Source organism: Zeugodacus cucurbitae, chromosome 5 (assembly GCF_028554725.1).
Source record: "Zeugodacus cucurbitae isolate PBARC_wt_2022May chromosome 5, idZeuCucr1.2, whole genome shotgun sequence".
In the NCBI taxonomy this organism is placed as follows: Eukaryota; Metazoa; Arthropoda; class Insecta; order Diptera; family Tephritidae; genus Zeugodacus; species Zeugodacus cucurbitae.
The window spans coordinates 18417207-18443206 of NC_071670.1; the positions used below are offsets into that span (position 1 = coordinate 18417207).

A 26000-nucleotide genomic window follows, 5' to 3' on the forward strand; every position below is an offset into this window, starting at 1 on the left:
TTGACTTCTTCCTTCCCACATATCCATCGTAGGTACGTGTGCAGAGAAGAAACCTCTAAGGGACAGTGGTCCAAGTAGTCGGGGATGCAATCGAACCGACGGAGAATTTCAGAATGCCCCTGCTTGGGACCGATCATGTACCCAGCGTCTCTGAGTCTGACAGCGACCTTTGCCGCAGTGCATCTACCGGCGATATCAACAGGTGCGACGTGTAAGATGGCATTTAGAGCCATAGTTGGTGTTGTTCTTAGCGCTCCGCTGATTCCAATGAGAGCCGCTCTTTGGACACGCTCCAGCTGCTTAGCTAGTGTGACTTTCTCGAGTGCCCTCCACCAGACGACAACGTCATAGAACATTATAGGTTAAATAATGGTCTCATACAACCATAAAACCACTTTCGGTTAGAGGCCTCACCTTTTTTCAATAGCCCCTCTACAGCAGTAAAGAGCTACCGAAACCTTTCTTACCCTCTCCTCAATGTTCGGCTTCCATGAGAGCTTCCTATCAAAAATAAGCCCCAGATATTTCACTTTGTCCGCAAGTTGCAGACTGGAGCCTCCTAATGAGGGGAGAGTGGCATTTGGAATTTTGTATCTTCTTGTGAATAAAACGAGTTCCGTTTTACTCGGGTTTATGGCTAAGCCACTTCTATGCGCCCAGCGGGTTACCACTTCTAGGTAACCTTTTGTCATCTCATATACGGTGTTCAGGAATTTTCCTTTGACCAAAAGGGCTACATCATCAGCATAGGCCGTCACTCGACAGCCTTGATTTTCAAGTTCCAGAGTAAAAGGGAGAGAACGCCACCTTGCGGGTACCCCTATTTACAGTCCGAAGCGCATTTGCGCTTCCCCACTCTGCAAAGGCAGTTCTGTCGCTGAGCAGATTGTAGATGAGATGCTTAAGGTTCGCTTCTACCCAAAAATCGTCTAATGCACTAATGACCGCTTCCGGTCTTACATTGTTAAAGGCCCTTCGATATCGAGGAAGGTACCTACCGCGTAATCATTATTTAAGAGGGCTTCTTCTATCCACGACACTACAGATTGTAAGGCGGTGTCCACCGACCTACCCATACAGTAGGCGTGTTGAGCTTTAATAAGCTTATGTACAGATCCATGAGCCTCTCCAGCGTCTTCAAGAGGAACGAGGAGAGGCTAATAGGCCTGAAATCTTTTGCAGTAGCATGAGAGCTTTTGGGATGAAAGACACCTTAACCTGCCTCCAAGCCTCCGGAATATGACCCAGTCTGACGCAGTTCGCGTAGATCGGTGCCAGCCAGTTGCATGATACCTTGGCCGCTCGCTGTAGCTGCGCAGGTATGATGCCATCTAGTCCGGGGGACTTGAAAGGTTTTGAAGAGTTCAACGACCAGGTTAGGTGGCGATCATCCCGAAGGTTTTCGAAGGCGCTTTCGTCCCCTTGAAGCTCTCCGAGGAAAGCTCTTTCCGCTGATTGGTTTTTTGGGAAATGAGCACCCAAAAGTAGCTTTAATGACTACTCACTGCTCGAGGTCCACTCACCTGCACCATTCCTCAATTAACGCACGTCTTGGACAGAATACGCCTAAATCTCGAGGACTAATGGCAGCCCTCGACGCTTTCGCAGTAGGCTCTCCAAGAAGATCGTTTGGCCTTCTTTATTTCGGACTTAAAAATGGCAAGTCCGCCCTTATACAAATCCCATTCGTCAACTAGAACTAGTCTAGACTTCTACGGGCTTTATTGAAGAACCTTCGACTTGAAGATCTGAGCTCCGAAAGTTCCGACGTCCACCAAAGAGGAGATTAACTTGCAGGATCTTCATCCTGCAAACTCCTCTCCAACAGTTCCGCACTCTCCATACATTCAGCTCGATCCTCTTCGAACAGTTTGCCGAGATTGAAGACGGATCCATCTCCAATACTCGCCGTGTCCGAGTGGGATGAGTCAACATCCATGCCCGTTTGGGCATCAATTCCCTCCTCTCCCGCTTCTGGAGGTAGTGGGACATCGGCTTTGGCATCGGTAGAGAGGAACCGAAGGACCACCTTCTGGAAACCATAGCTGATGACCCCCTTTACGTCGCTGAGAGGACCCAAGGACTCCTTATTCAGAAGTATCAGCGCTTGCCGATATGGCTCCTGGGTTTTCTCTAGCCGAATGACCTTCCAATCTTGAACGGGAAGAGAAGGATTGCAAAAACGCAAAATTTCCTCGATCTCTCCTGGAGTGGAGGGTTCGGCGGGGAGCCACACCCGAGCACGAGGGCGTAGTGGAAGTTCTTTCTTAGCCACCGTCTCGAGCTTAGCCCCTTTCCAGACCTCTCCTACCAGGGACACCACTTCCTTGTACAAGAATGCTGATCTTTCATCAGCACACCTGACAAGCTTTTCATGATGCCGTAATGCCAGCCTGCGCTCTCGCAACTTGGAGGGGTACCAGGGTTTCCTCTGATCACCTTCATAAAAACCGAGGATATGGCCGCCGCGACCCGCTTCCATTCATAGTGGGAGATGGCTCCATCTTCCCTACTCCGATCGCATACCCCAAGCTCAATAAACCCGCAAGTTTGGCAATTTCGCTAAACTGCAGGATTCTGCTCAGCATGCTCGCCACCGTAGCGTTCCAAGATCTTGGCTGCCATGCGGCGGTCCGACTTCAACTTTTTAGACGCCGACACCTGTCTCTTAGCATTAGGGCGCCGGAACTCCTGTGAGCTTAGCAGAGGCTCCTTTACTAGTGCTGGCGACTTCGCCTCGCACCCCCGCCATACTAACCGCTGTTTTCGGCAGGCTTCCGCCGACAGCGCCTAACTTTTTGCCCTTTTCGGGGGTATCCTCACCTGCGAAGGTTTTGTTATTTCACCGCCTTTCGCGGTAGACGGTTCCGTCGCCGCCGGCAGTGAACCTCCCGGGACACTGTCCGTTTTAAAAGACGGTTCCGACTTTCCATCTCCCTCTTCCGTTTTTGTTGTTTGTAGCTTGTTCATTATTTAAAAGGGTCCCCATTCAGAGCCACTATCCATCTCCCGGAAGGTAGTCGCCTTCAAAAATGGTCCCAAGGTTATCTCAGTTCAGAGGCCAACCACATCAACTTAATGATGACGGGAGCGGAACGTACTCCGAGGCCTGCCAAAGGTTTAACGGGACGGAGGCAGACTTGGCATTAAACCACCAGCCATTTCTGTAGGGTTTCCCCCCTACATACTCAGGTAGCGGAATACCACGACCACCAGACCAGGTAACAACCAAATCCAATAAGAAGTTTCAAAATCGTAGTAAGTGTCGGTCCATATCATATCCGTGAGGAGCTTCAAAAAGGACGTGGAGGCCGCAGGTCATTTAGCGTTACCCATGACGCACCACTAGGAGGCGACCCGCTCTACATCCCAAATCAGTACAAATCAATTTAGAAAGTTCCAAATAAATATTCTTAACGTTAGCTATCGCAAAGTTAAACCGAGAACAAGCGTCTTGTTTATTGTAAACAAATAATTCGGATATGATTTCGATATTATTTTCAAAGCAGGATGACAAGAGTCCTCTGGCAAAACTAAAGGATCAGACCGGACAACAAATTTATTTGTTCGTAATCAAATTAATTTGGTTAAGACCCAACTCAAACAACTCTTCCAATAACTCATTAAAACCTAAACGAGTACAAACAAGAGTAATGAAATCATCAATAGATTTTCTGTTCACTCTCTATTTTCGCATTTTCAATCCTTATTTCGAATAGTGAATCCGAATTAAGAAAATTTGCAACTATGTAATTCGAATTGAATCGTCAAATGTATTCGAGTTTCGTATAAAATATTCGTTACCCTGCAAGACAGGTACCGGCGAATTCTTCGGTGAAATGTCAGGAAGCGGTACTAGCAGTTTCAATGAAAGTTTCTATGCCATTCTAAGGGGGAATTGACAAAAGTAGCCGAAACTATTGTGTACGTGTGATCCTTCATCCCTTTCCTGCACATTACATTCATCATTTAACAATTTATATATGATGAATGTAATGTGCTATTTTCGGTTAGTTCTACCAAAATCCGAAATGAGAATTTAATAACAAAATCATTAATTATATTTCATATTTATTGAAAATATCATGCCATTTAGGTGTTTATTATTATATTTAATTTATACATGTATTATTGTACTACACTATATACATATGTAAAATGTATTGAATAGTTGAACAACTTTTGCTATCTGACAAAGGCTGGAGGAAGAGTGGCAAATGTCAAATACCCTGAGCGGACTGGAAGTGTAAGCTGCGCACATTATGTGGGGACTCTTTTGGTTTCTTTAGGAGTTTTTGTAAGATCTGTTCTTTCATTAATTTCACTAGTACTAGATTCATCCAATTTCCGGGAGGAGGGTTTCTATAAAATATAAAATAAAATTAGAATTTTTACAACATTAAAGTTGGTAATAATTACCTTATGTTTCAGGAATTCTAAATATAGCACGGGCAACGTTCTAGTCTTAACATCCATGCTCTTGCTGTAATATTTCCATTGAACTAATTTCGGTGAATCCATGTCCTTGTAAAGCGATACAACAACGTTATGATTCCTCAATACAAAGTGAAAATTAATCAAAAAAGTCCTCCTAATTAAACATACAAGAAGTTTTTAAATTTTTATGATCACAAACAATCACTTAAATTTACCCTTAAATTTCTGTGTTTTAGCTGCTAATGGCACAGCCAACTGAGGTGCTGGTAAGTCCAAAAATACTGCATTTGCCTTGCCCTCTAGCTCATTGGCAAAACCCAGTTGACACACGTCGCGATGATAAACGGTTACAAAATCACCTAAATTCCTCGTGCCTTGCTTCCTTCCAATTCTCGTGCTTGTGTTGAGCAAAAGGTATAATTGCACGTAAAATAGTGACATTAAACCTAATATCTGGTGTGTAAATGATTTGTGTTCGATGTAGCAGCGTTTGCATCCATAGTTCTGGATTTGCTTGCAGCACTTATTCCATCGATTCGAAAGTTCTACGCTGCTACCATAAGTGACACCAATTACGTTGCGTACCTTTAACGCGCCGTATGAGGTTTGAAATATCTATATGGAAAATTAATTAGAATTTAAGGTAAGACAATATTATTATATTCAACAATTCTTTACATATTCAATGGTTTCGTCAGTGATGTTGACCATTGTTGGCGTAGCTTCTATTGCGTGCTTCGAATTGACAGTGCAATGAAGTATTACTGTATCACCCTCTTCAATTCCATATTTTGGTTTTAGAAAACTTTTATTTTACGTTATCAATAATTACGTGCTTCAATAATTTAAACTTTAATTAGGCTACAGATCACTGATTTAAATAAAACACGCAAAATAATTCTTCACAAGCAGCCATGATATAGCTTAAAACAAAACTTGTTTAAACACGAGAACTTTGGTTGTTTCTTTCTATCATTCAGGGTGCTGTACGAAAGAAGAGTTGAGGTAAATGTTTATGCACATTTCGCCCTTTGTTGCATATGTGTGTATGTAGTGGTGTTATTAAAATTTCTTTGAATGTTTGGAGTTTCAGTACCCATGACTTGCTGGGTAGCTAACAATAAAATGTAAGACCTAGAACCTATATAATTTGTATAATCGTTTGCTTCGATATATCGATAAAAAACTAATACCTCTTTCACTATATTCATTGAGAGTTGTTTTGATTTTATTGAAGGATTATTACCGTATTGGAAATTGGTGGCTTAAATTTTTATAATGGCTCTAGAGCTTGAAACAGATTATACATGGGGTTTAACAAAATGTGGCGAAATAACAACCCTATTGACAATGGGAAGAGAAGAATTTTTTCTGAATTGTAAATTTTGTGACTATACATTTCTACAATTAGATAAATTTATTCGTCATATGTGTAAGAATCATATGCAGAGATTTAATCACTTGGGTTCTGAGAGAAGTTCTACGTTAGAAGATGTAGATTTCGAGGAGCCATTGGAAAATTCGATGGAGGTATAGAATTGTGTTCTCTTAAAAGTTGATACGTAAATATGATATATAATTCTTTGCTAATAGGAAATCGATGATAAAAATTGTGTTTTAAAAGGATTTGAAAGAGTTGAAATAGAATTGGATTCAGCTGGAATGGATACTACGTTACATATGAAAGAAGAAGATATTCATAGTGAATTTATAAGTGATAACAAGGAAGCTGTAAGTGTGTTATAAAGTTTTTGAGAAAGCTGAATAAATTATTTCCCATACATTTATAGGACAAGAGCACCGGGATGATAGTTGATTATAATTCTGATTCGGAAAACGTAATAGTCGACAAAAATACAAATGATAAACAATTCATTATTGAGCTTATAAATTTATACCGCAAATTACCCTCACTATGGAACATTAAACATAAACATTATAAAAACCAAAAAGTAAGGCAATATCACTATGATATTTTGTTGGAAAAATACAAAGAAAAATATCCCGATGCTGATAAAACAGATGTTATAAAAAAGATTAGTAATCTCCGATCAGGATATCGCCGCGCATTAAAGAATTCTCCAAAGGTAGTACCCACTGCGCATTATTATGATGCCATGGATTTTTTGAGGAACCATTACCAACCCTATTTAGATGAAACAGAGGTATTTTTAAGTATGCAACAACATTTTAAAATGTTATCACCCTCATTTTATATGTATTCAATAATCGTATTTTTCTTTTTCTTCCATGCTAGAAAACTTTTCAAGTCGACGAAGCTATTGTGAAAACTGAGACAGATACTGAGCTCGCCAATAGCTTTAAACCTTCTCCGTCAAATCATTATGAAACTCATTGTAAGAATGCTGTTAAGGAAGAACCACCTGAGCTTTCATCGGAACAAAAATTCATAATTGAACTCATTGAATTGTACCGCACGTTACCGGCACTGTGGGATAGAAAATGTATTGAATACAATGATCGTGAATCCAAAGCCATACAATACAATATTTTACTTGAAAAGTATAAGGAAAGATATCCAGATGCTGTTAAAAGTGATATTAAAAAAAGAATGAGTAATCTACGATCAAGTGTGCGTCGAGAGCAGAAACGACCTACTACAACAAATCTATACTATTTTAATGCATTGAGCTTTATCTGTAACATTGGACCCCAAAATCAAACACAGAATTCGTTATATGACTTTGATGATACACAGGTATTTTTTTATTTGTTGAGTGCATATTTGTTTTCGTAAACGTTGTTATAAGTTAGAATTAAGATATATTTATGTAATGTTAAGCTTTGCCAATTTTATTTATCATCATTCCTTTCATATTGACAGGATACTTCCATAGATGGAGATGGCGTAGAACCGGTCGAAGAGTTTAGCGAATTAGAAAGTGATTCAGAATATACCGGAATATCAAAACATAGACAAATTGATACCATGTATGTTATGGATAGCGAACACAATAAAAAACTTACAGCTGAAAGAAAATTTATTATTGAATTTATTAATTTGTACCACTCTCTACCGGCACTATGGGATATTAACATTCCGTCTTATCAGAACCGAGCTATGAAAAACAAACAATATGAAATTCTGCTTGAAAAATACAGAGAAATAATGCCAAATGCCGATAAATCAGATGTAAAGAAAAAGATTGCTACTCTGCGTTCGAATTACCAGCGTGAAGTAAAACGGTTGCAGACATCTAAATTGAAAGAGCCCGCTCTATATTACTATGATGCCATAAGTTTTCTATGTAAAAATGACCGCGAGTATGATTCGCAAGATAGAGTGCCTGATTTGAATGAAATGGAGGTAAGTTCATTTTAATTATAATATGAAGGAAGATTTATCGAAAATTTACCGCAAACAATAATTATGTGAAACTGGTTTAAGTGATTTTCAATAAAAACTAAAAACAATTTTACATAATTAATTATATTTCAAATTGAAACTAATATTAACAGGATGTCTCTATGGAAGCTGACAACATTGAAAGCACAAAAATTATTAACGAGAACGAAAGTGATACTGACTGCACTATACTTACAGCGGAAAAGAAATTTATCATTGAGTTTATAAGCTTATATCGCACTTTACCTGCTCTGTGGGATCTGAACAACGAGTCTTATTATGACCGAAAAATAAAAAACAAATATTATGAAGTTATGCGTACAAAATACAGAGAAATAATGCCAAATGCCAATATATTGGATGTTAAGAAAAAGATTGCCACTCTGCGTTCGAATTACCAGCGCGAACTGAAACGATTACGAACGTCCAAATTAGATGAGCCCACTTTATACTACTTTGATGCAATGAATTTTCTACGTAATAACAACTCCGAATGTGATGACCAAGATCCCATAGAGGATGTGAATGAAACTGAGGTAAGTGATTGCAGTATTACACCGTTTTAGTAAGAGCAATCTTTCATAAAAGAAGAAAAAAACATTTTGAAAACGTGATTTTTATTATTCGGTAGTTTTGGCTCAAGAATCTGATGAAAATAATTTAATTGTTTCAAAAACAACTATGTATAAAGCTATTTAGGCATCCAGTACATTGCTAGTCTTCTTTTAGAGCACTTTCTTTTGTGGTATTACAGAAAAAGATAAAATTCAAATTTGCGGTATTCAAGAAAAGTTAATAAGCAAAGTCAGAAATTTAAAATAAAGAGAAAAACAACTTTGCAAATTATTATTATTTTTGGAAAATTCATTTTTTTCTTTATTTATAAATCATAATTCGAAAATCGATTAAAAGGAATGGCTCAAGTTCCGAACATAGAGGGTTAGGTTGGTTTCAGAGGCTAAAAACAATGGAATTTTTACTTTTTTTTATATACAATCAAATATTTCATTTAAACAATTCAGCGTATCAAATATACATGTTTAAACAGTATTTAGTGTAAGTTCATTTAATAATTTCTAAAACTCAGCCGTTGGTAGCTCATCTCCCATGACGGGTCCAAAAAAAGGTCTTGCGGTGGACATCATAACTCATTTTTGGTTCATATTTCGGAAATTTGAATTTTTGACAGTGTTTTAACCAAAAAAACTCACTTTTTCACAAAAATTTCGCCGTATATTGGTTCGCATAAAATAGTTATAATAACAATATAAAAAAATCCTTCGTTCATTAACTAGATGTTACTAGATGTTATTCCAAAGATGTATGCAAAATTTGAACAAAATCGCTTCATAACTTTTTGAGTTATCGTGTCAACCGCTTGGAAATTTGTGTTTTGAGATAAAGGCGTTTAAAGTTTTCCATTCACTGACGTGGTATGATAGGCGGAACATCCAAAGGGTATATCTCTTAGAAAATTACTCGGATTGACATGCTATTTTTGGATGATATTTTAAACATATTAAACTATTAAATAAGGCAATAAATTTTTTTTTCAAATTTTAAAAATTTTAAACCCACCTAACTTTTTAACTCTAATATAATAAATAATTTTACAAATTCTTTGTTTTCTAACTCAAAAAAAATAATAGGCAGCCCTGGTAGATGATTCATCGGATGAGATTAACGACTCGGAAGATGATTCTGTGTCATTTGTACATCAGACAGACATCTTACTGTACACTGATGAAGACACACAAGATCCAATTGAAAAGAAATTCATCTTGGAATTGATCGAGCTGTATCGCACTCTTCCCGCACTATGGAAAAAGAAAGATAAACAATATCACGATCGAGAGTTGAAAAGGAAGCAATATGAAATTTTGCTAACAAAATACCGGGAAATGTATCCAAATGCGGAAGAAAAAGACGTTAGGAGCAAAATAAATAGCCTCCGAACCAATTATTACACGGAATTGAAACGTGTTGGTACAAATGGTTCATCAAATCGATACTATTTTGATGCGTTGAGCTTTTTACGTACCAATAGGACGTTAGAAAAAGTACAGAAAGTTACGGTAAGTTTATTTTTAAAATATTTTTTACTAGTAGTTGACCGAGCGCTTTCATGTGTTTTTAAATAGAATTGAATTTAGCTAACTAATCATTTAAACTATTTCAATATTATTTATTAAAAATTGGTCTAATATCACTTAATATAATACATAAAAATTACTATGACGTTGTAGGCTATGTTTCGGGACAAATCACACGGGACAGCTAAACAATTAAAACACCATTGTAATCGCAAAACTGCTAGTTGTGGCTTCAGATACACACATTTATAAATGAAATGCTTTGAACTTATTAGGTTTGTTAGCAACCGAAAGTGATGACCTAAATTTTTTAACGAAAATGTAATGTATAAATTTATCTCAGATATTTTATAGAAATTCAGAAATACCATTTTTTTCTAATATTACGCCTCTGTTCCATACATGGGTAAAATCGGGTTATTACTTCCTCTACCTCCCATATACAGTATATTAGGATTGTCAAATTTGATGTGTAAAGCCCGTGTATATCGCTTAATATGTGATATTACTTAGCAAAATTAAGTGAGTGTATAATCTTGGATATAATTTAGCATACATTTAAGGATGTTCGTTATTCTAGTCGATTTCTAGAGTTTAAAATGTTCGGTTTCATCCAAACTTAGTCCTTCCTTACGTGTTTATTTAAAAGATGATAACCGTTATAGCTCTTAGTTCAAAAAATATTATTTATAATATTTACAGATTTTATTTAGAATATCTTAATGTTTAGTAAACCAATAAAGTCAAATAATTTGTATACTGTATGGAAGTTCGTCAAATCTGGATAAGAGAATGAGATGTTGATTCTTCTCTCAGTCCACTCGTCTGTAACCGTCTGTACAAACATATACTGAACATTGGAGAGAGAACAGACACTGAACATTATTTCTGTATGGGCTCTTATAGTGTTGCCGTTTCTAAAATTATATACATATGCCCTTTTGTTACAGATGGAACGAAAACGGAACACAATTAAATTCACTCCACCAAAAAGCAAATTAAATGCTGCACAATGCGTGATACTTGCTGATATGTATAAAGGATTTCCAAGTCTTTGGGATGAAACAGATATAGCATTTAGATTCAATAATAGGCGCCAAGAAACGTTAGATGCTCTTCACGAAGAATTCAATAATCGATGCGGACAAAATCTCACACAAAATGAATTGAGAAAGGAAATTGCGCGACTGCGCAAAATATGTAGTCATGAAAAGAAGCAGAGATTATTGTGTAAACAAGAAAATATCATTTATAAACCAACATGTGTGTATTACGAACATCTTGCATTTCTCGAGGTCAATGTGGTCCCTTTTATATGTCCGATATGTGAAAAAATAGAATTAAGTTTAGATAAACATAAAATACATTTGGCATCACATGACGGTTCCGCTCCATTCAAATGTCCTATATGCGAACGCGGTTTTCAGGCGTCTACAAATTTTACGGTTCATTTACGGCGACACGTACAAGATTACACATATAGTTGTGAGATTTGCAATAAGCAGCTCCCCACAACAACAGATTTAAAAGCGCATATGCGTTGTCACACGGGCGAAAAGCCATTTATTTGTGAGATTTGTGGCAAAAGTTATCGTAACTCATCACAATTCAGTACACACATGCATTGCCATGATGACAAGCCGCAATTCAAATGTGATCATTGCGATAAAGCGTTCTATAAGAAAATTGTACGAGAAGAACATATAAAGTGTGTGCATCAAAAAGTGCGTGACAAAATATGTCCAATATGCAATAAAGCATTCAAAAGCACAAAACATCTGCGGCAACACAAAGAGATCCATGCCGCTGAAAAGAAATATGTGTGTAGAATTTGTGGCAAACGTTTTGCACAATATGCTGGCCTTAGCGGGCATGTGAAATCACATGGCACAACACTCACGGAACTCACCACGAAAAACACTGACATGCCGTAAGAAGTGTTAATTTATATAATATATAATTTTAAATGTTCAGTTAATAAACAGTAATCGTTTGAGAAAGCTTAGTACTCAATTATATGATAAAAGAACTTTTGAATTTCTAGTAAATATTTGCTTAAACATATTAGGAGTTGAATGTCTTTTATACCTAGGATTAGTCATTTTGTTTGTGGTCAATGCAACTGAATTAAAAATTTATATTGCAACTAAATTGTTTATATGTAAAATAATTAAATAAAAAAAATTATTAATTTAATATTAGCATTTTTAGATAAAATAAATATGAAACTTTAATAAAGATGGAGGCGCACTATTTATTTCATTTTTGTAAAAGCATTGCTTTTAAAATATGTATGTATGTATATACATATATGTCTCTAAGAACTGTAACGGTTAATAGTTTTAATATATAGTTTTTTGATTAAATATTATTACTATAAATTCATATTCTATTGTCGAAAAGTTCGATTTATGGGAAGAAATTTGTAAAGAATTTCATTTCTATTGCCAATTCAAGAGTTCGAGATATGGAGAACTTCGAGTTAAGGAAGTTTGAGTTATGGAAGAAAATTTGATTTCTAAACGCTATTGCAAAATTGTAAATTCAAAAGATCTTCGAGTTATAGCATTTCAACTGTATATTCAGTACAAAAAATAAAGTGTAATCGTATTATATTTAAAGAAATTAATTAATTTCTTCTAAAGAATAAGACAATATCTTTAGATAGAGCTATTCAACATTTGGCATTATTCCAACAACATAATTTTCCAAACTAAGAAATAATAATTATGTATTTATTCTGCTCAGGATATCGACTTGTCCATGTAATGGCTATACATCACAATCAATGAAATGAGACCGACCAATGATCTCTTGATCGTGGGTTTCCAATTTCATACTTATTGTTCTAACTACACAGCAACTTGGTTTTTTTTAATTTCGTTACTTTTTATAGGAGTCGTTGCAACTAACAAGTTTAAGGCATTATTTTAGGGGGCTGACAATTTGACATTCAAAATGTACTTCCACAAGACCTCTTTTTTGCTTAGCTTAAATTCTAAATACTAAAAGATCTTACTACGTCCAGATTACTAAGACTGAGAGTAAATATATATAGTAAAGGACTGACTTTATCAAATCAAAACAATTAACAAATGATATGCTCTCTTATGCTTAAATTCCTGGTATCCACTCAATTCGTCATTCACTCGACCATTGGTTTTTAGTAACAGCTATTTTTGTCACGATTTCAGGCTACACCAAATGTTGCTTTAGATGATGAGAAATTCATAATATTGGCTGAAATTTACAAAGAGCACACGTGCCTTTGGGATGAAAAGGACATCACATATAGATTCAAAAATAGGCGCGAGGAGGCTATACAATTAGTATGCGAAAAATTTAACAATGAAACTGGGTTAAATTTGACGCAAACTGAATTAGAAAAACAAGTTACAAGACTACGAAAAACGTGTTCCTTCGAAAAGAATCGAAAACTAATTGCCACAAGGAAAAAGTCACAATATCGACCAAAATTTGCCTACTCCGAATATATAGAATTTCTCGAAAAAGATGTTGCACCTTTCGAATGCTCAATATGCCGAAAAATACTACTTGGTCCAGATGCCTTTAAAGTGCATTTTGCCACACACGATGGCTCACTGCCATTCAAATGTGATATCTGTGGGCATGGTTTTCAGCTGGCGTGTAATTTAGCAGTGCACTTGCGCAGACATGTACATGACTACACCTTCAGTTGTGGCGTATGCAATAAACCCTGCGCAACAACTTCGGAAGTGAAGATTCACATGCGTTCTCACACCGATGAGAAACCATTCGTTTGTGATTTTTGTGGTTACAGAACACGAACATCATCCCATCTTTTAACACATAGACTGCGACACCAGAAACGACCACGTCACAAGTGTAAATTATGCCCCAAAACCTTCTACGAAACTGGCTCACTATACGAACACATGAGTATCCACCGGAATATCAGAGATAAAATATGCGCGATATGCAATAAAGGTTTCACCAGCAACAAACAACTACACCAGCATCAGCTGATCCATAACGCCGAGAAGAAGTACTCGTGCAAAATTTGTGAAAAACGTTTTGCGCAATATGCCGGCCTCAGTGGACATATGAAAACACATGGCTCAAAAATAACAACAAACGCTTCGGAAACTTAAATTTCAAATAAAACATATTGACTGAATTTGCATTAAAATAAAAATTTAACTCTTCAATTAGTAGGTTGAAGTTCGAATAACTTGGAAATATCATTACGTTGTTTAATTACTGGGGCGAGTATTTCTTCTGCTGGAAAATATAGAAACCCACTAGTGTGCTTAATTTGATGATTATGTATGATAAATGTTGATTATTTATACATTTTTTTGCAATATAACTAAGTTAAGCTCTGCTCGGTTAGACTTAAGACCTCCTCTCTGTCAAAACAAAATTGTAAAGTTGAAATCAGTACAACTATAGATCCTGATCTACTATAGATAAATATCTGATTTACGTGTTCTATCTGTATTTGTTTATGCCATTTTAATCAATTTCCCACTCAGCTCCAGAATATATCGCCCAAAATTTAAGATTATAAGTTAAATTATTGCGAATGAAAAAATTTAACCCTATTCTTCTTCACTAAAGTATGATGAATGCTAAGCTAAGAACGAAATCTATACTTTTTATTTGTTTCGCAGCTGACATGGTCTGCAAAGAAATGTGGACATTCGCCGATATGCTACCCATTTTGTACAAATTTCGAAATGGACGAAAATTTAAAATGGTAATGGTAATACCAATATTAACATTATTATTTTAAGCATTTTATTAGCAGTAATATATTTTAATTTTTAGACGAAACTTCTGACCAAAACGAATAGCAACAATGGTTCATTTGATCGAGTTCTAAGTTTCCTAGTCTGAGTCGTGTTAAATACTGATTACTAAAAAAAAAATAACTGATAGTTTTATATAAATGAAATTCATAAGTATTTATGCCTGGCTTTTATATTTCTTTTATGTAAAATTATTATAATGCACTTTGGTTTTATTTAAATTTCGTAAAATGTATGTCTCTATATTAAGTTTTGTTGTTGCAAATATTGAAATAATTCATCTCGCCTATTACTATTCGTTTGTGGATGGACTTCATTACACTCATCTTGTAAACTATTTTCTAAATCTTCATCTTGGTAAATTTCAACGTTTAAATCATCAAGAGTTATGCATATATTATGTAAAACACAAGCACTAACAATTATATTCACCACAAAACAAATATTTGTTTGTTCGCTAAAATGTAACAATCTTCTAAATCTAGATTTTAATAAACCAAAAGCCTCTTCTACAACTATTCGTGTAGAAGAGTGTAATTTGTTGAAATTTCGTTGTGATGCAGTCAAGTTTCCATAATCCTTAAAAGGTGGCACTAACCAACTAGTTGCAGGGTAGGCTGAATCACCCAAAAGAAAAGCATTATTTGGAAATATGTTTTCTGAATCTGATTGAGCTCTTGCAAAAAGACCCGATCTAAGAAGAACTGCACTGTCATGAAGAGAACCAGGTTCGCCACAAGTTACATCTGTAAATTTTTTATCAGCATCCACTACTGCTTGAAGCACTATGCTATATGTATGGTTTCTATTGAAATAATTTTCTTTATTTTCTTTAGGAGCTTTTATGTGGATATGAGTGCAGTCTATGCAACCGATTACATCAGGAGAACCACATCTTGTCTCAAATTTGCATTTTGTCGCAATTGCGTCTGTACCTTGCGGCCATTTTATGTACTCTTGGCCCATATTTATAAGCCAACTTGATACGCCGCCTACTATAGCCCAAGCAGTTGAAGAAGAAACACCAAATAAATAAGCAAGTTCACGAAATGTGTTGGTATTACTTATGTACCAAATATAAGTATACACCTTTTTTCTTGGTGGTACAGTTTCCCTTCCACCAGTATTTGTTTTGGGCTCAATGCTCTTTGCATATTCCTCTGAAAATAAAATATATAAATAATTGTAACTCTAAATAAAATAATACTATATTTTCATACATACCAATCAAAAATTCCACGGTTGAACGCCGCAATCCCATATGCGATTTGAATTCGGTTTCGTCATAGCCTTCAATGACTTCGCAAAAGTTTTGGCATTTGCTGGTTTCCTCTCGTTCCGATTCCTCAGAGCTTGATGAAGATTCCGAACTGGAGCTAGATGGCAAATTTTCTAAAAATGACAGTATACCAGCACTTCCGATCATGAGTTCTTCCTCAAGTTTTAAATATCGAGAAACCTTCACGGTAATTTATTAGTATAAACACAACATTTTTGATTAAAAATACTTTCTTACCAAATTAGCGCGCTCATTGTCGTCCATTTTCGTTTTTTAATATAAAACTGTATTCTACCTGTATTTGTTTTTAAAATGTTTTGTTTATGTTTCTGAACTGCCAAGGAATCCAGTGCGACCTAGTGATACAATTATCGACTGTGCTTTTTCAGTGCTGCCAGACCGTTTGAATAGTTAAGCAGAAACTACATAGCTCGCGAATGCGAACTTTTGACAGTTGAGTTGAATACACATGTTCTTATGAGATGAGCTATTTCATTGACAATTTCTTTGCTTGCTATCTTTGAGCGCTGCTCGTTTGTCAAAAATTTTATAAAGTTATGCAATTGAATTTGTACAAGGAAGTAAGCCGATACCTCAATAAAAATTCTACCGCCGCTTGCTTAGTGCTACCAAGTTTTGTTGTATATATTTAGATAATTCACAATGGCTAAAATGGCTCAAAGGACAAATAATTTTCAAAAAGTACAATACAAATATATTCGTTAAATATTTTTAACTTTCTATAAAAAACATTGATTCAATAAACGCAAGGCATGGACGCAGCTAGAAATGAAGCGGTAACATTTTGTTTCTGCGCAGATTTAATTATTTCCCCACCAAAGACAAATGGTGCAGCAATTTGCGTATGATTAAGAGGATATTTTAGCGCATGAGCGCATCGCTCAAATTGTAATAGATTGCACGAGCTCTTTTGGACGAAATGTGTCACACAAATGGCTCTACATGTGTGCCTTAAAAAATATCGATAGTTGCATATATTCGATTTATTATTCATATTCCTAGCAAAGAGTTTTGATTTGGATGATAATAACATCCGTGTTTTTATTTAGAAATAGTAGGATAAGAAATATTGGACACTATTGTATTTAAAAGTTGGATCAAAAGTGCATAATGGCGTTGGGTTTTGAAAAGCAAATAATTGAATGTAGTAAACTAAAGAAATGTGGAGAAATAACTACAATGCTGTCAGTGGGAAAGAAAGAATTTTTCTTAAACTGCGAATTTTGTGATTATTCCTTTTTGCAACTGGAGAATTTCATGCAACACATCTGTGAAGATCACTTAGTCGAAATAAATCAACCAAAACTAGAGGAAGAGGAAAATGAAATTGATCACTACGATGAAGAAATCGAAGACTTGGAAACAAGTATGAATTCGGCTAGAAATTCAGAGGTAACTGACATAAGTATACATATAAATTGAGATAAATGAAAAACGAACGTTTGTTTTACAGGATGCGGATGAAAATGAATATAATATGAGAGACTTTGAGAGAGTTGAAATAGAACTGGACACAACCGATATTAAGCGCTCTATTGACATCAAAGAAGAAATAGTTCCAAAAGAATTCATTAGCGAAGACAGTATGGAAAATGTAAGACCTATTTAATGTTTGGGGGATACAAATTAATTTTTAAATTCTTTATTATAGGATAACTTTGAAACTAATGAATGTCGTGAGATGTCAGAGCATGAATATGAAACTAGCAGTGAATTAGATTATGAAGAAACTTATAATTTCGAAGAAAGCGATACCAAGACGCACGAGAACAATACAAAAATGAAAACTAATAATTGTGAAGAAAAACGAAACTTTATTATAGAACTTATAGAAGTATATCATTCATGTAGAGCACTGTGGGACTCAAAATGCGAAGATTATACTGACCGATTGGTACGCAGCCAACAATATGAAATCTTACTTGCAAAGTATAAAGAAAAATATCCAAATGCTACAAAAGATGACGTAAGGCAAAAGATCTTTAGATTGCGTACAACTTTTCGACGAGAATCAAAACGAATATCGGCCTTTGAGAAATCAACTCTTTACTATTTTGATGCAATGGCATTTTTGTTGGACAACGAAAAGCGTAAGGAGTATCTTGAAAGGAGAGCTTTAGAAAGATCAGAGGTAAGGAAATATATGTTAACAGACTATGTGAAAGGATGAGACGGAACGTACATTTAATAATAGTGTTTATGTTGCTTTCAAAAGAACATAGTTTTATAAATTATAAAGTTGTATAAGTGTCAAGTAGTGATAATTACAATTAAGTAAGAAACCTGCGTATTCGCAATACTTTTAAACCTTGTTTCTTTTTGCAGCTTCATCTTAGAGAAATGACCAAGAAGACGCCACCTCCAGAAACCCTTTTGAATGACGATCAATTTATTACACTTGCTAAAATATACCAGAGATATCCTAGCCTTTGGGATGAAAATGACATAGCGTATCGATTCAGTAACCGACGTCGCGAAGCTTCAAAGGCTGTTCATGATGAATTTAAGAGTGAAACTGGTTTTGATATAGAAAAGCAGGAATTGGAAAGAGAAATTCTACGGTTACGAAAAACATGCTCCATTGAAAAGAAAGAAAAGATAATGTGCAAACAAAAGAACATAGAGTATAAGCCAATATGTCCTTATTACGAACACATTACATTCCTTGAAGTGGATGTCAATCCATTTGAATGTACAATATGTGGAAAAGTACTTAACGGTTCGGGTCTATTCAAAGTACATTTAGCGTCTCATGATGGTTCGCTGCCATTTAAATGTCATATTTGCGGACATGGTTTTAAGTTAGCCACAAATTTAACTGTACATTTACGAAGGCATGTGCATGATTACACTTATAGTTGTCAAATATGTAATAAGCCCTGTGCAACGACCACAGAATTAAAAGTGCACATGCGTTTTCATACCGGTGAAAGACCCTATGTTTGTGACATATGTGGTAATAAATTCCAAACAGCATCAAAGTTCAATACACATATGCGACGTCATGAAAACCGACCGCGTCACAGGTGTGAAGTATGCGCAAAAGGTTTCTACACTAAAGGCTTATATAGAGAACACATGGCCGTTCATCGAGCTACAAGAGACCAAATATGCGATATATGCAACAAAGGATTCAAAAGTCCCATGCAGTTACGACAACACAAACGTATACATGACGCTGAAAAGAAATACTTGTGTAAAATTTGTGGAAAACGCTTTGCCCAATATGCTGGCCTTAGTGGGCATATGAAGTCACATGGCACAAAGTTAACAGCGAAAAAAACTCCAGAGGAATTAAATGAATTTTCAGAAGTTTTCTTCGGTGAAAATTCGGGCAGTACGAAGAGTCAAGATACGTACGGACTTAATGATGTATAATTCTAAAAAGTTATTAGATTATCTGCCCCATGTGCATAAAGAATAGTATGTAATCGATACATAAGAAATATAAGCTATAATTCAGGCATACATTGAAAATATTGTTTCAAAACTGTTAAGCATTCACATTTTGTTAACAAAAATTTGCGTTTTGCTAATTGAAAGTATGAATAGTTTTTTTCTAAAAAAATTAATTTAAGAATTATTTGTAAGCATTTTATTTTCACAAAATACAAAGGCATGTAATTTCTCTGCGAAAAAATAAACTTTTTATGCATTCGCAGGTACTTTTTTAATTATACAGTCAAACTTCCATAACTCGAAGTTCTCCATAAATCGAACTCTTAAATTGGCAATAGAAGTCAAATTTCATAGGAATTACCTTCCATAACTCAAAGTTTCTCTAACTCGATTTTTTTTGGGATTTGGGATTCACCATCGAATAGAAATTCTGAAATAATCGGTGTTACACACAACCGTTATGTGAACAAAACTATAATATTCTCTTTAGCAACTTTGTTGCGAGAGTATAATATTAAGTTACAAATTGCTGCGGAATATAGACGGAAATCTGCAAAAGCTTCTCAATAGATGTTCAAATAAATTGTCTAATAATCACACAATTTAGGTATCACAATAACTACTTCACCAGTTAACCGGAGAAAAATATGACTCATATATTATCACTAAACAGAGTCGTTTCAGTTGCGCCGATTGTCTGGGATTTTGTCGAGATAACTCCAATTAAAAACAATAATTGTAAAGAAAGGTTTCGATATATTTGGACGATTTTAATTATTTTACGTTGTTTTTGAAAAATCTAACATAAATACTTATACATATTTAACAAAGTTTAAGATTAAGAACAGAAGCACAGTTTAATCAAATAAAACATTTTCGACAACATTCGCAGACAATTTTGTGCCGTGCGTTTTCATATGGCCACTAAGGCCCGCATATTGGGCAAACCGTTTTCCACAAAGTTTGCATGCATATTTCTTCACGGCATTATGGATGAGCTGATGCTGGCGTAATTGCTTATTAGTAGTGAAACCTTTATCGCATGTTTCGCATATTTTGTCTCTGATATTTCTATGAACACTCATGTGTTCGTTTAATGTACCAGTTTCGTAAAAAGTTTTTGGACACAATTTGCACTTGTGACGTGGTCGATTCTGGTGACGCAGCGTATGCACTAAAAGTTGTGAAGATGTTCGAGCTTTTTGTCCACAAATATAACAAACAAATGGTTTCTCTCCGGTGTGTGAGCGCATATGGATTTTCAATTCAGTAGTCGTGGCACAGGGTTTGTTGCACACCTTACAAGTGTAAGTGTAATCATGAACGTGTCTCCGCAAGTGCACGGTTAAATTAGATGCCAGCTGAAAGCCATGTCCACAGAGATGACATTTAAATGGCAGCGAACCATCATGAGATGCTACATGCACTTTGTATTGACCCAAACCCGACAATAACTTGCCACATACTGTGCATTCGAAAGGTGGCACATCAACCTCCAGATATTCTATGTGCTTAAAATACGCACAGTTTGGTCTAAATGTTAAGTTGTTTCTTTTGCAAAACAATTTTTGTTTCTTTTCTATCGAGCAAGATTTTCGCAACCGTACGATTTCACTTTCCAAATCATTTATGCTCATGTTTAGGCCAGATTTTTCATTGAAGTTCTCGCGTACACCTTGTAATGCTTCCTCACGTCTATTCTTAAACCGATATGCGATGTCCTCTTCATTCCACAGACAAGTATTCGCCTCCAAAATTGTAGCCAAAAGTTGGTAGTGTTCATCTTCTAGTTGATTATCTGTTGTTATCGTCATAATCGCTGGCTTTGTTTGGGGCTGAAATAAAAAAAAAATTTATATTGTATTTCATATAGTATGCATTAAAATCGGTGACGTCATATTATAGTCACACAAATATTAGAAATGCAGTATTTAACTATATGGTACTTGAAATATAATTCAGTTGAAAGGACAAAAAGAATTATTGTGAACAATGCGTAAGAACTCTCAAAGTACTTAAAAGTAATAGTTGTTGTTGTTTTAGCGATTATCCAGCCGTGTTGAAACGGAAAGTATAAATCTAGTTGTCGTCGAGGTCGCCCAACGGTAGGCCCAGAAAAGTGTTATTTCGCAGGGTTGGAACAAAGTGAAAATGCTTTTTAAAGTATTATGTTGAAGCGAATAGTTAAAGTGCTTTCTCTTTTCTTTATTTCTTACTGACTTTTTAATTACCACATTTTCCTTTACAAATAGGGAGACCTACAAATTTAAAGCCGGCTTCAAATAGTTGTTGTACTCGGAGGTGGATGCTCGGACTATAAAATTACTAGGAATAAAGAAAGCGTCGTATATTCATGACTCAGCGAACCATAAATAAAATAAAGTTTTAATTGCATTATTCCTTTACTTTGTTAATTTATTAATGTTTTATCATAACAATCGTTTATAATCAACAACACTCGAGAGAAATTTCTCTAATTTTTATAGCACTCTCAAATTCCAATAAATATTGTTGACACATCTTCCTGAGTCACTAAATGTAATTGTATATGGATATATCTTACTTCAACTAAAATACGATACAACCAATACGTAGATATAAAAATACTACTGAGCTAAATAATATTTTGTTATAAATAGCATTTGTGTAATTAGTATTTTTTTTTATAAATTCAATGGTTATTCTATTATTTTAAATAGAATATTATATTATATAAAGCTTAAGTTTAAGTGAATGAGTAAAGTTTATTTTATTAGAACTAAATTTCATTTATTAAAATAACAAATTCATATTGTCAATTTGCACACCACTCAAGCAAAACATATATATCAAACAACACTAGAAGAGTTTACATAAATTGAAATGCCTTTCTTATGATTTCGATATTTTTACTATTATTTTGGAAATAATAATTTATAAACGTACTATGTTAAGCTGTAAACATATTTGTATTTCAAACGATAGGATAGAATGCCACGTTACGTCGCTGAGAGCTTTGTACCATGCGTTTTCATATGCCCTTTAAGACCAGCCGATTGGGCAAAGCGTTTGCCGCAAAATTTACACTCATATTTCTTTTCTGCAGAATGAATTAATTTATGTTGATAAAGATGTTTTTTCGTTTTAAATCCTTTTTGGCATATATCGCAAATATTATCACGGACTTGTGAATGCACCAACATGTGATCTTTTAAAGTTCCCTTTGAGATAAAAGCCTTTGAACAGATCTTGCACTGGTGGCGTCGTCGATTCTGGTGTCGCAAAGTGTGTAAAAATAGGTGAGATGCAGTTGTACGACTTTGGCCACAAATTGAGCAGACATATGGCCTTTCGCCTGTGTGTGTTCGCATATGTATTTTTAAATCTGTGGTTGTGGCGTAAGACTTGTTGCAAATTTCACAAACGTATATGTAGTCTTGTACGTGCCTACGCAAATGTATTGTGAGATTACTTGCCAGCTGAAAGCCATGCCCGCAGAGATGGCATTTAAATGGCAGCGAACCATCATGAGATGCTACATGCACTTTAAGCTTACCCAAACCAGGTAACAATGTTTCACATATTGTACATTCGAAAGGTGACACATCCACCTCAAGATATTCAATGTGCTTATAATATGTACAGAATAGCGGTTTGAATTTAATGTTTTTTCTTTTCGAAAGAATTTTTTGTCTCTTTTCTATCGAAGTTATTTTGCGCATTCTTACAATTTCACGTTCCAATTCATTTTGTGTCAAGCTTAAACCAAATGTTTCATTGCATTTCTCAAGTATAGATTTTAGCGCTTCTTCACGCCTATTGCAAAACCGATATGTGATGTCCTTTTCATCCCAAAGGCAAGCATGAGTCTTGTAAATATCAGCTAAAGCTTTGCATTGCTTATCATTTAAAATGATATTTGGTATTGCTACTTTTGTAGGCTTCAGTATTGTTTTCGTCTGAAAGAAACCATTTGTAACAATTACCAATATACATTTTGGAATATTACATAACATAATCTTTAATCAAAAAACTTAGCCTATATGCACAAATATATATATATATATATATATATATATATATCTTTATTAAATAGTAAACATTTTTTGTAGTTATATATAGCCATATGTGTACTTCAACAATAATTCAAAGCTTCTAAGCCATATAATTTTATTGGAGTCAACTATAGATTACGTAATTGTGTATATAATAACATATTATTGTGGAATCTAAAAATATGGCTAAACATCTTTTCGGATTACATTTAAAGTAACTGCTAGCATTATAAACGACGGAATAATCTCCACCTCTTTTTTAGGCTATAAAGAATTGGCAAAATTTACAAAAATTCGTAAATGTCGAGAAATCTTAGCCTGAGACAAGCAATAAGTAAAACTTTACATAGGTTCATATTTTGAATTTTCCTTATAAATTTTGAAAATATACACAAATTATTATTAATTTTTAAATTAAATATACTCAAGACCCTATACTATGCTAATAAATAATATTTATAATAAAAATAAGTAAACTTACTTGAGCTTCATATAGACTTCCTTTCTTTTTATTTTCGCTATGTCCAGAATCTGAAACTTCATTTTCTTCTGATATTTTCCCCACGTTAGAATCATCAAATTCATCAGAATTATTAGCCAGCTGTTATTAAAGAAATGAATAGAAGATGAGTAAATTTATCTAAGTTTAAGTGTGAAATTATTGGTATTTTGAACATAAATTAATATCAGATTTTAATTCCGATTGGATTGCAAATGAATTCATACTGATCATTGTAAAAGTTTTAAGATGTGTGATTGAAATACGTAAAATATGTAAATAAAAACATAAAATTCAGTTTTTTTATGAAAATGACAATATAGAATAAGATAAATTTTGTTCTGAAAACGTTATTAATATAATTTTGTAATCTTACCTCTTTTTCTTCTAACTTAAGCCTCTTTTTAGGAATATGTCTATTTTCTTCAATGTAAGACAAATTTTCATTTTCTTCTGGAATGTCGGAGTCAGTAGCAGTTTCTTCACTCATTCTACCATCTTTTGAGGTATTTTTCTTTCTCTTTTCATTTCGCCTGCGAATACTTGTCGATTCGATTTCTACTTTGGTAATTCTCTCAGTAATCGTAAAGTCATCAAGGGTGTCCTCACTATACAACTCATCGTCTAATAGTTCGTTTTTATATTTTTGGGTTTCCGTAATTTTTTTCTTATCTTCTTTTAGACACTCCTCTTGTGCGCTTGCTGGTAAAGTATTTTCAAGCTGTGAACAGGTGAATACAAAACATTAATCCTTCAATGAACTGTGGGAATATATAATAACTTAAAAACTCTAAAGTTGTTTTGTTTTTGTTATAAAAAATATGTACCAAAACTTACTAGATCCTCTTCATCCTCTTCATCCCAATATTCCTTTTTAAAGTTCTCTCCAATATCGATTGAAATGTGCTCTTCCGATGTGTCCACTTCAATTTCTACTTTCTCAAATCCTTTTAACATGAAATCGTTGACACTATTATGCTGAAAATAATGAATTTGTTAATTGATTTGTATTTGCAATTTAACAATATAAAGCTTACATCTTCAATTTCTTCGGTATCCGAGCTATATTTTTCCTCAACCATTTCTGCTAATTCCTGTTTCAGTTCACAATCTGGGAATTCGTTTTGATGGTCTTCATACATATGTCGGATAAAATTATCTAATTGAAGAAAAGTATATTCACAAAAACCGCAATTCAGAAAAAACTCAGGTTTTCCAATCGACAGCAATGTGGCTATTTCTCCGCATTTTTTGAAATCAGTGCATTGAATTTTAGCATTATCTCTCTCAATCTCCATGTTTCCTTATTTAAATTACGATTCAAAATTTGTATATAAACTTTACACCTATTTATTCAAAATAGTAAACTTAGACCGAATTGTAAACAAATATTTTTGAAAAAACAATTGTAAACACCATATAGATATGGTTATTATGAAAATTACTCGATAGATATTTAAATAAATCGATTCCGAAAGTGCAACAGCATGCCGAATGTATACCAGCGAAATCAACAGCTTAACAATGTTGATGCAAGCACGTTTTTCAACTACTGTAACTTATTTTCAGGGTTGCTTTTAATTTGCCTAGCTTAATTTGTAAGACGATTCAATTTGTTGGATATATTCGATTCCTATTTTATTATTAGTTAATTTACAAATTATTATTTGTAAATATATATATATCAGAACCTTCGCCAATATTTTCAGTTTCTACTCTTAATACAAAAAACTATTTTCGATACACTTTATAATTTTAATCTATAACAGCTGTCTTCAATTGGCAAAGTGTTGGAGAGAATCGAACGAACAAACTATCAAGAAATTTAAACAAATAAGCAACACTTGTCATAAAACCTGTACCAAAATGTCCCTGTTAAGCATTCACAATACTGTTGCAATATTGTTTTTACCATTGTGAATGGTGTAAAACTAAATTTGGTAGCACATATCCAAGCGGCGGTTGTACCAGTTGAATTGAACTGGGTAACTTTAGCAGTAATTGATTGTTTACTTCTCTGCTCGCTGTCTTTGGGCGCTGCTCGCATGTCAAAAATGTTAAACGTGAAAGCAACATCA

The 26000-nt window shown here is 34.6% G+C and overlaps 4 protein-coding genes and 1 pseudogene across 6 annotated transcripts; 2 read left to right on the top strand and 3 right to left on the bottom strand.

Annotated features, from left to right (window-relative positions):
* Nucleotides 1–4094: 4094 nt before the first annotated feature.
* Nucleotides 4095–5648, bottom strand: LOC128921971 (uncharacterized; annotated as a pseudogene).
* Nucleotides 5623–14123, top strand: LOC105218947 (uncharacterized). Of its 2 annotated transcripts, none has more exons than XM_011194835.3 (8): nucleotides 5623–5967; nucleotides 6031–6168; nucleotides 6228–6602; nucleotides 6695–7156; nucleotides 7283–7765; nucleotides 7918–8340; nucleotides 9454–9879; nucleotides 13092–14123. In XM_011194835.3, the coding sequence occupies exons 1-8, from the start codon at nucleotides 5716–5718 to the stop codon at nucleotides 14028–14030; spliced, it is 3498 nt and encodes a 1165-aa protein (XP_011193137.2). In that variant the 5' UTR covers nucleotides 5623–5715; the 3' UTR covers nucleotides 14031–14123. The 2 variants fall into 2 exon arrangements, with proteins under 2 accessions (XP_011193137.2, XP_011193136.2); XM_011194834.3 differs by lacking the exon at nucleotides 13092–14123 and adding an exon at nucleotides 10848–12054.
* Nucleotides 14124–14629: 506 nt separating this feature from the next.
* Nucleotides 14630–16432, bottom strand: LOC105218948 (putative nuclease HARBI1). Its single transcript, XM_011194836.3, has 3 exons — nucleotides 16207–16432; nucleotides 15915–16149; nucleotides 14630–15850 (listed from the first exon to the last, which is right to left on the bottom strand). Exons 1-3 carry the CDS (start codon nucleotides 16231–16233, stop codon nucleotides 14931–14933), a joined length of 1182 nt encoding a protein of 393 aa, XP_011193138.1. The 5' UTR covers nucleotides 16234–16432; the 3' UTR covers nucleotides 14630–14930.
* Nucleotides 16433–16969: 537 nt separating this feature from the next.
* LOC128922283 (zinc finger protein 37-like) lies at nucleotides 16970–20000 on the top strand. Its single transcript, XM_054232216.1, has 4 exons — nucleotides 16970–17382; nucleotides 17444–17584; nucleotides 17642–18121; nucleotides 18316–20000. The coding sequence occupies exons 1-4, from the start codon at nucleotides 17101–17103 to the stop codon at nucleotides 19366–19368; spliced, it is 1956 nt and encodes a 651-aa protein (XP_054088191.1). The 5' UTR covers nucleotides 16970–17100; the 3' UTR covers nucleotides 19369–20000.
* A 131-nt stretch (nucleotides 20001–20131) lies between these two features.
* On the bottom strand, nucleotides 20132–25430 carry LOC105218952 (zinc finger protein 37 homolog). 2 transcript variants are annotated; one of them, XM_011194843.3, is made up of 5 exons: nucleotides 24960–25430; nucleotides 24760–24900; nucleotides 24299–24643; nucleotides 23905–24024; nucleotides 20132–21224 (listed from the first exon to the last, which is right to left on the bottom strand). In XM_011194843.3, the coding sequence occupies exons 1-5, from the start codon at nucleotides 25218–25220 to the stop codon at nucleotides 20247–20249; spliced, it is 1845 nt and encodes a 614-aa protein (XP_011193145.1). In that variant the 5' UTR covers nucleotides 25221–25430; the 3' UTR covers nucleotides 20132–20246. The 2 variants fall into 2 exon arrangements, with proteins under 2 accessions (XP_011193145.1, XP_011193146.1); XM_011194844.3 differs by lacking the exon at nucleotides 20132–21224 and adding an exon at nucleotides 21784–23327.
* Between the last annotated feature and the right edge of the window lie 570 nt (nucleotides 25431–26000).

Bases quoted from the DNA above. Each gene is read 5' to 3' on its own strand.
- LOC105218947 (XM_011194834.3), top strand. From the start codon at position 5,716: ATGGCTCTAGAGCTTGAAACAGATTATACATGGGGTTTAACAAAATGT. The intron at 6,169-6,227 runs GTAAGTGTGTTA...ATACATTTATAG, and splicing joins TAAGTGATAACAAGGAAGCT to GACAAGAGCACCGGGATGAT. The intron at 7,766-7,917 runs GTAAGTTCATTT...TAATATTAACAG, and splicing joins CTGATTTGAATGAAATGGAG to GATGTCTCTATGGAAGCTGA.
- LOC105218948 (XM_011194836.3), bottom strand. From the start codon at position 16,233: ATGGACGACAATGAGCGCGCTAATTTG. The intron at 16,150-16,206 runs GTAAGAAAGTAT...ATTACCGTGAAG, and splicing joins ACAATGAGCGCGCTAATTTG to GTTTCTCGATATTTAAAACT. The intron at 15,851-15,914 runs GTATGTATGAAA...TTTTATTTTCAG, and splicing joins AACCGTGGAATTTTTGATTG to AGGAATATGCAAAGAGCATT.
- LOC128922283 (XM_054232216.1), top strand. From the start codon at position 17,101: ATGGCGTTGGGTTTTGAAAAGCAAATAATTGAATGTAGTAAACTAAAG. The intron at 17,383-17,443 runs GTAACTGACATA...TTTGTTTTACAG, and splicing joins ATTCGGCTAGAAATTCAGAG to GATGCGGATGAAAATGAATA. The intron at 18,122-18,315 runs GTAAGGAAATAT...TTCTTTTTGCAG, and splicing joins GAGCTTTAGAAAGATCAGAG to CTTCATCTTAGAGAAATGAC.
- LOC105218952 (XM_011194843.3), bottom strand. From the start codon at position 25,220: ATGGAGATTGAGAGAGATAATGCTAAAATTCAATGCACTGATTTCAAA. The intron at 24,025-24,298 runs GTAAGATTACAA...CTTTAATAACAG, and splicing joins TTAAGTTAGAAGAAAAAGAG to CTGGCTAATAATTCTGATGA. The intron at 21,225-23,904 runs GTAAGTTTACTT...TTTTTATTTCAG, and splicing joins GAAGTCTATATGAAGCTCAA to CCCCAAACAAAGCCAGCGAT.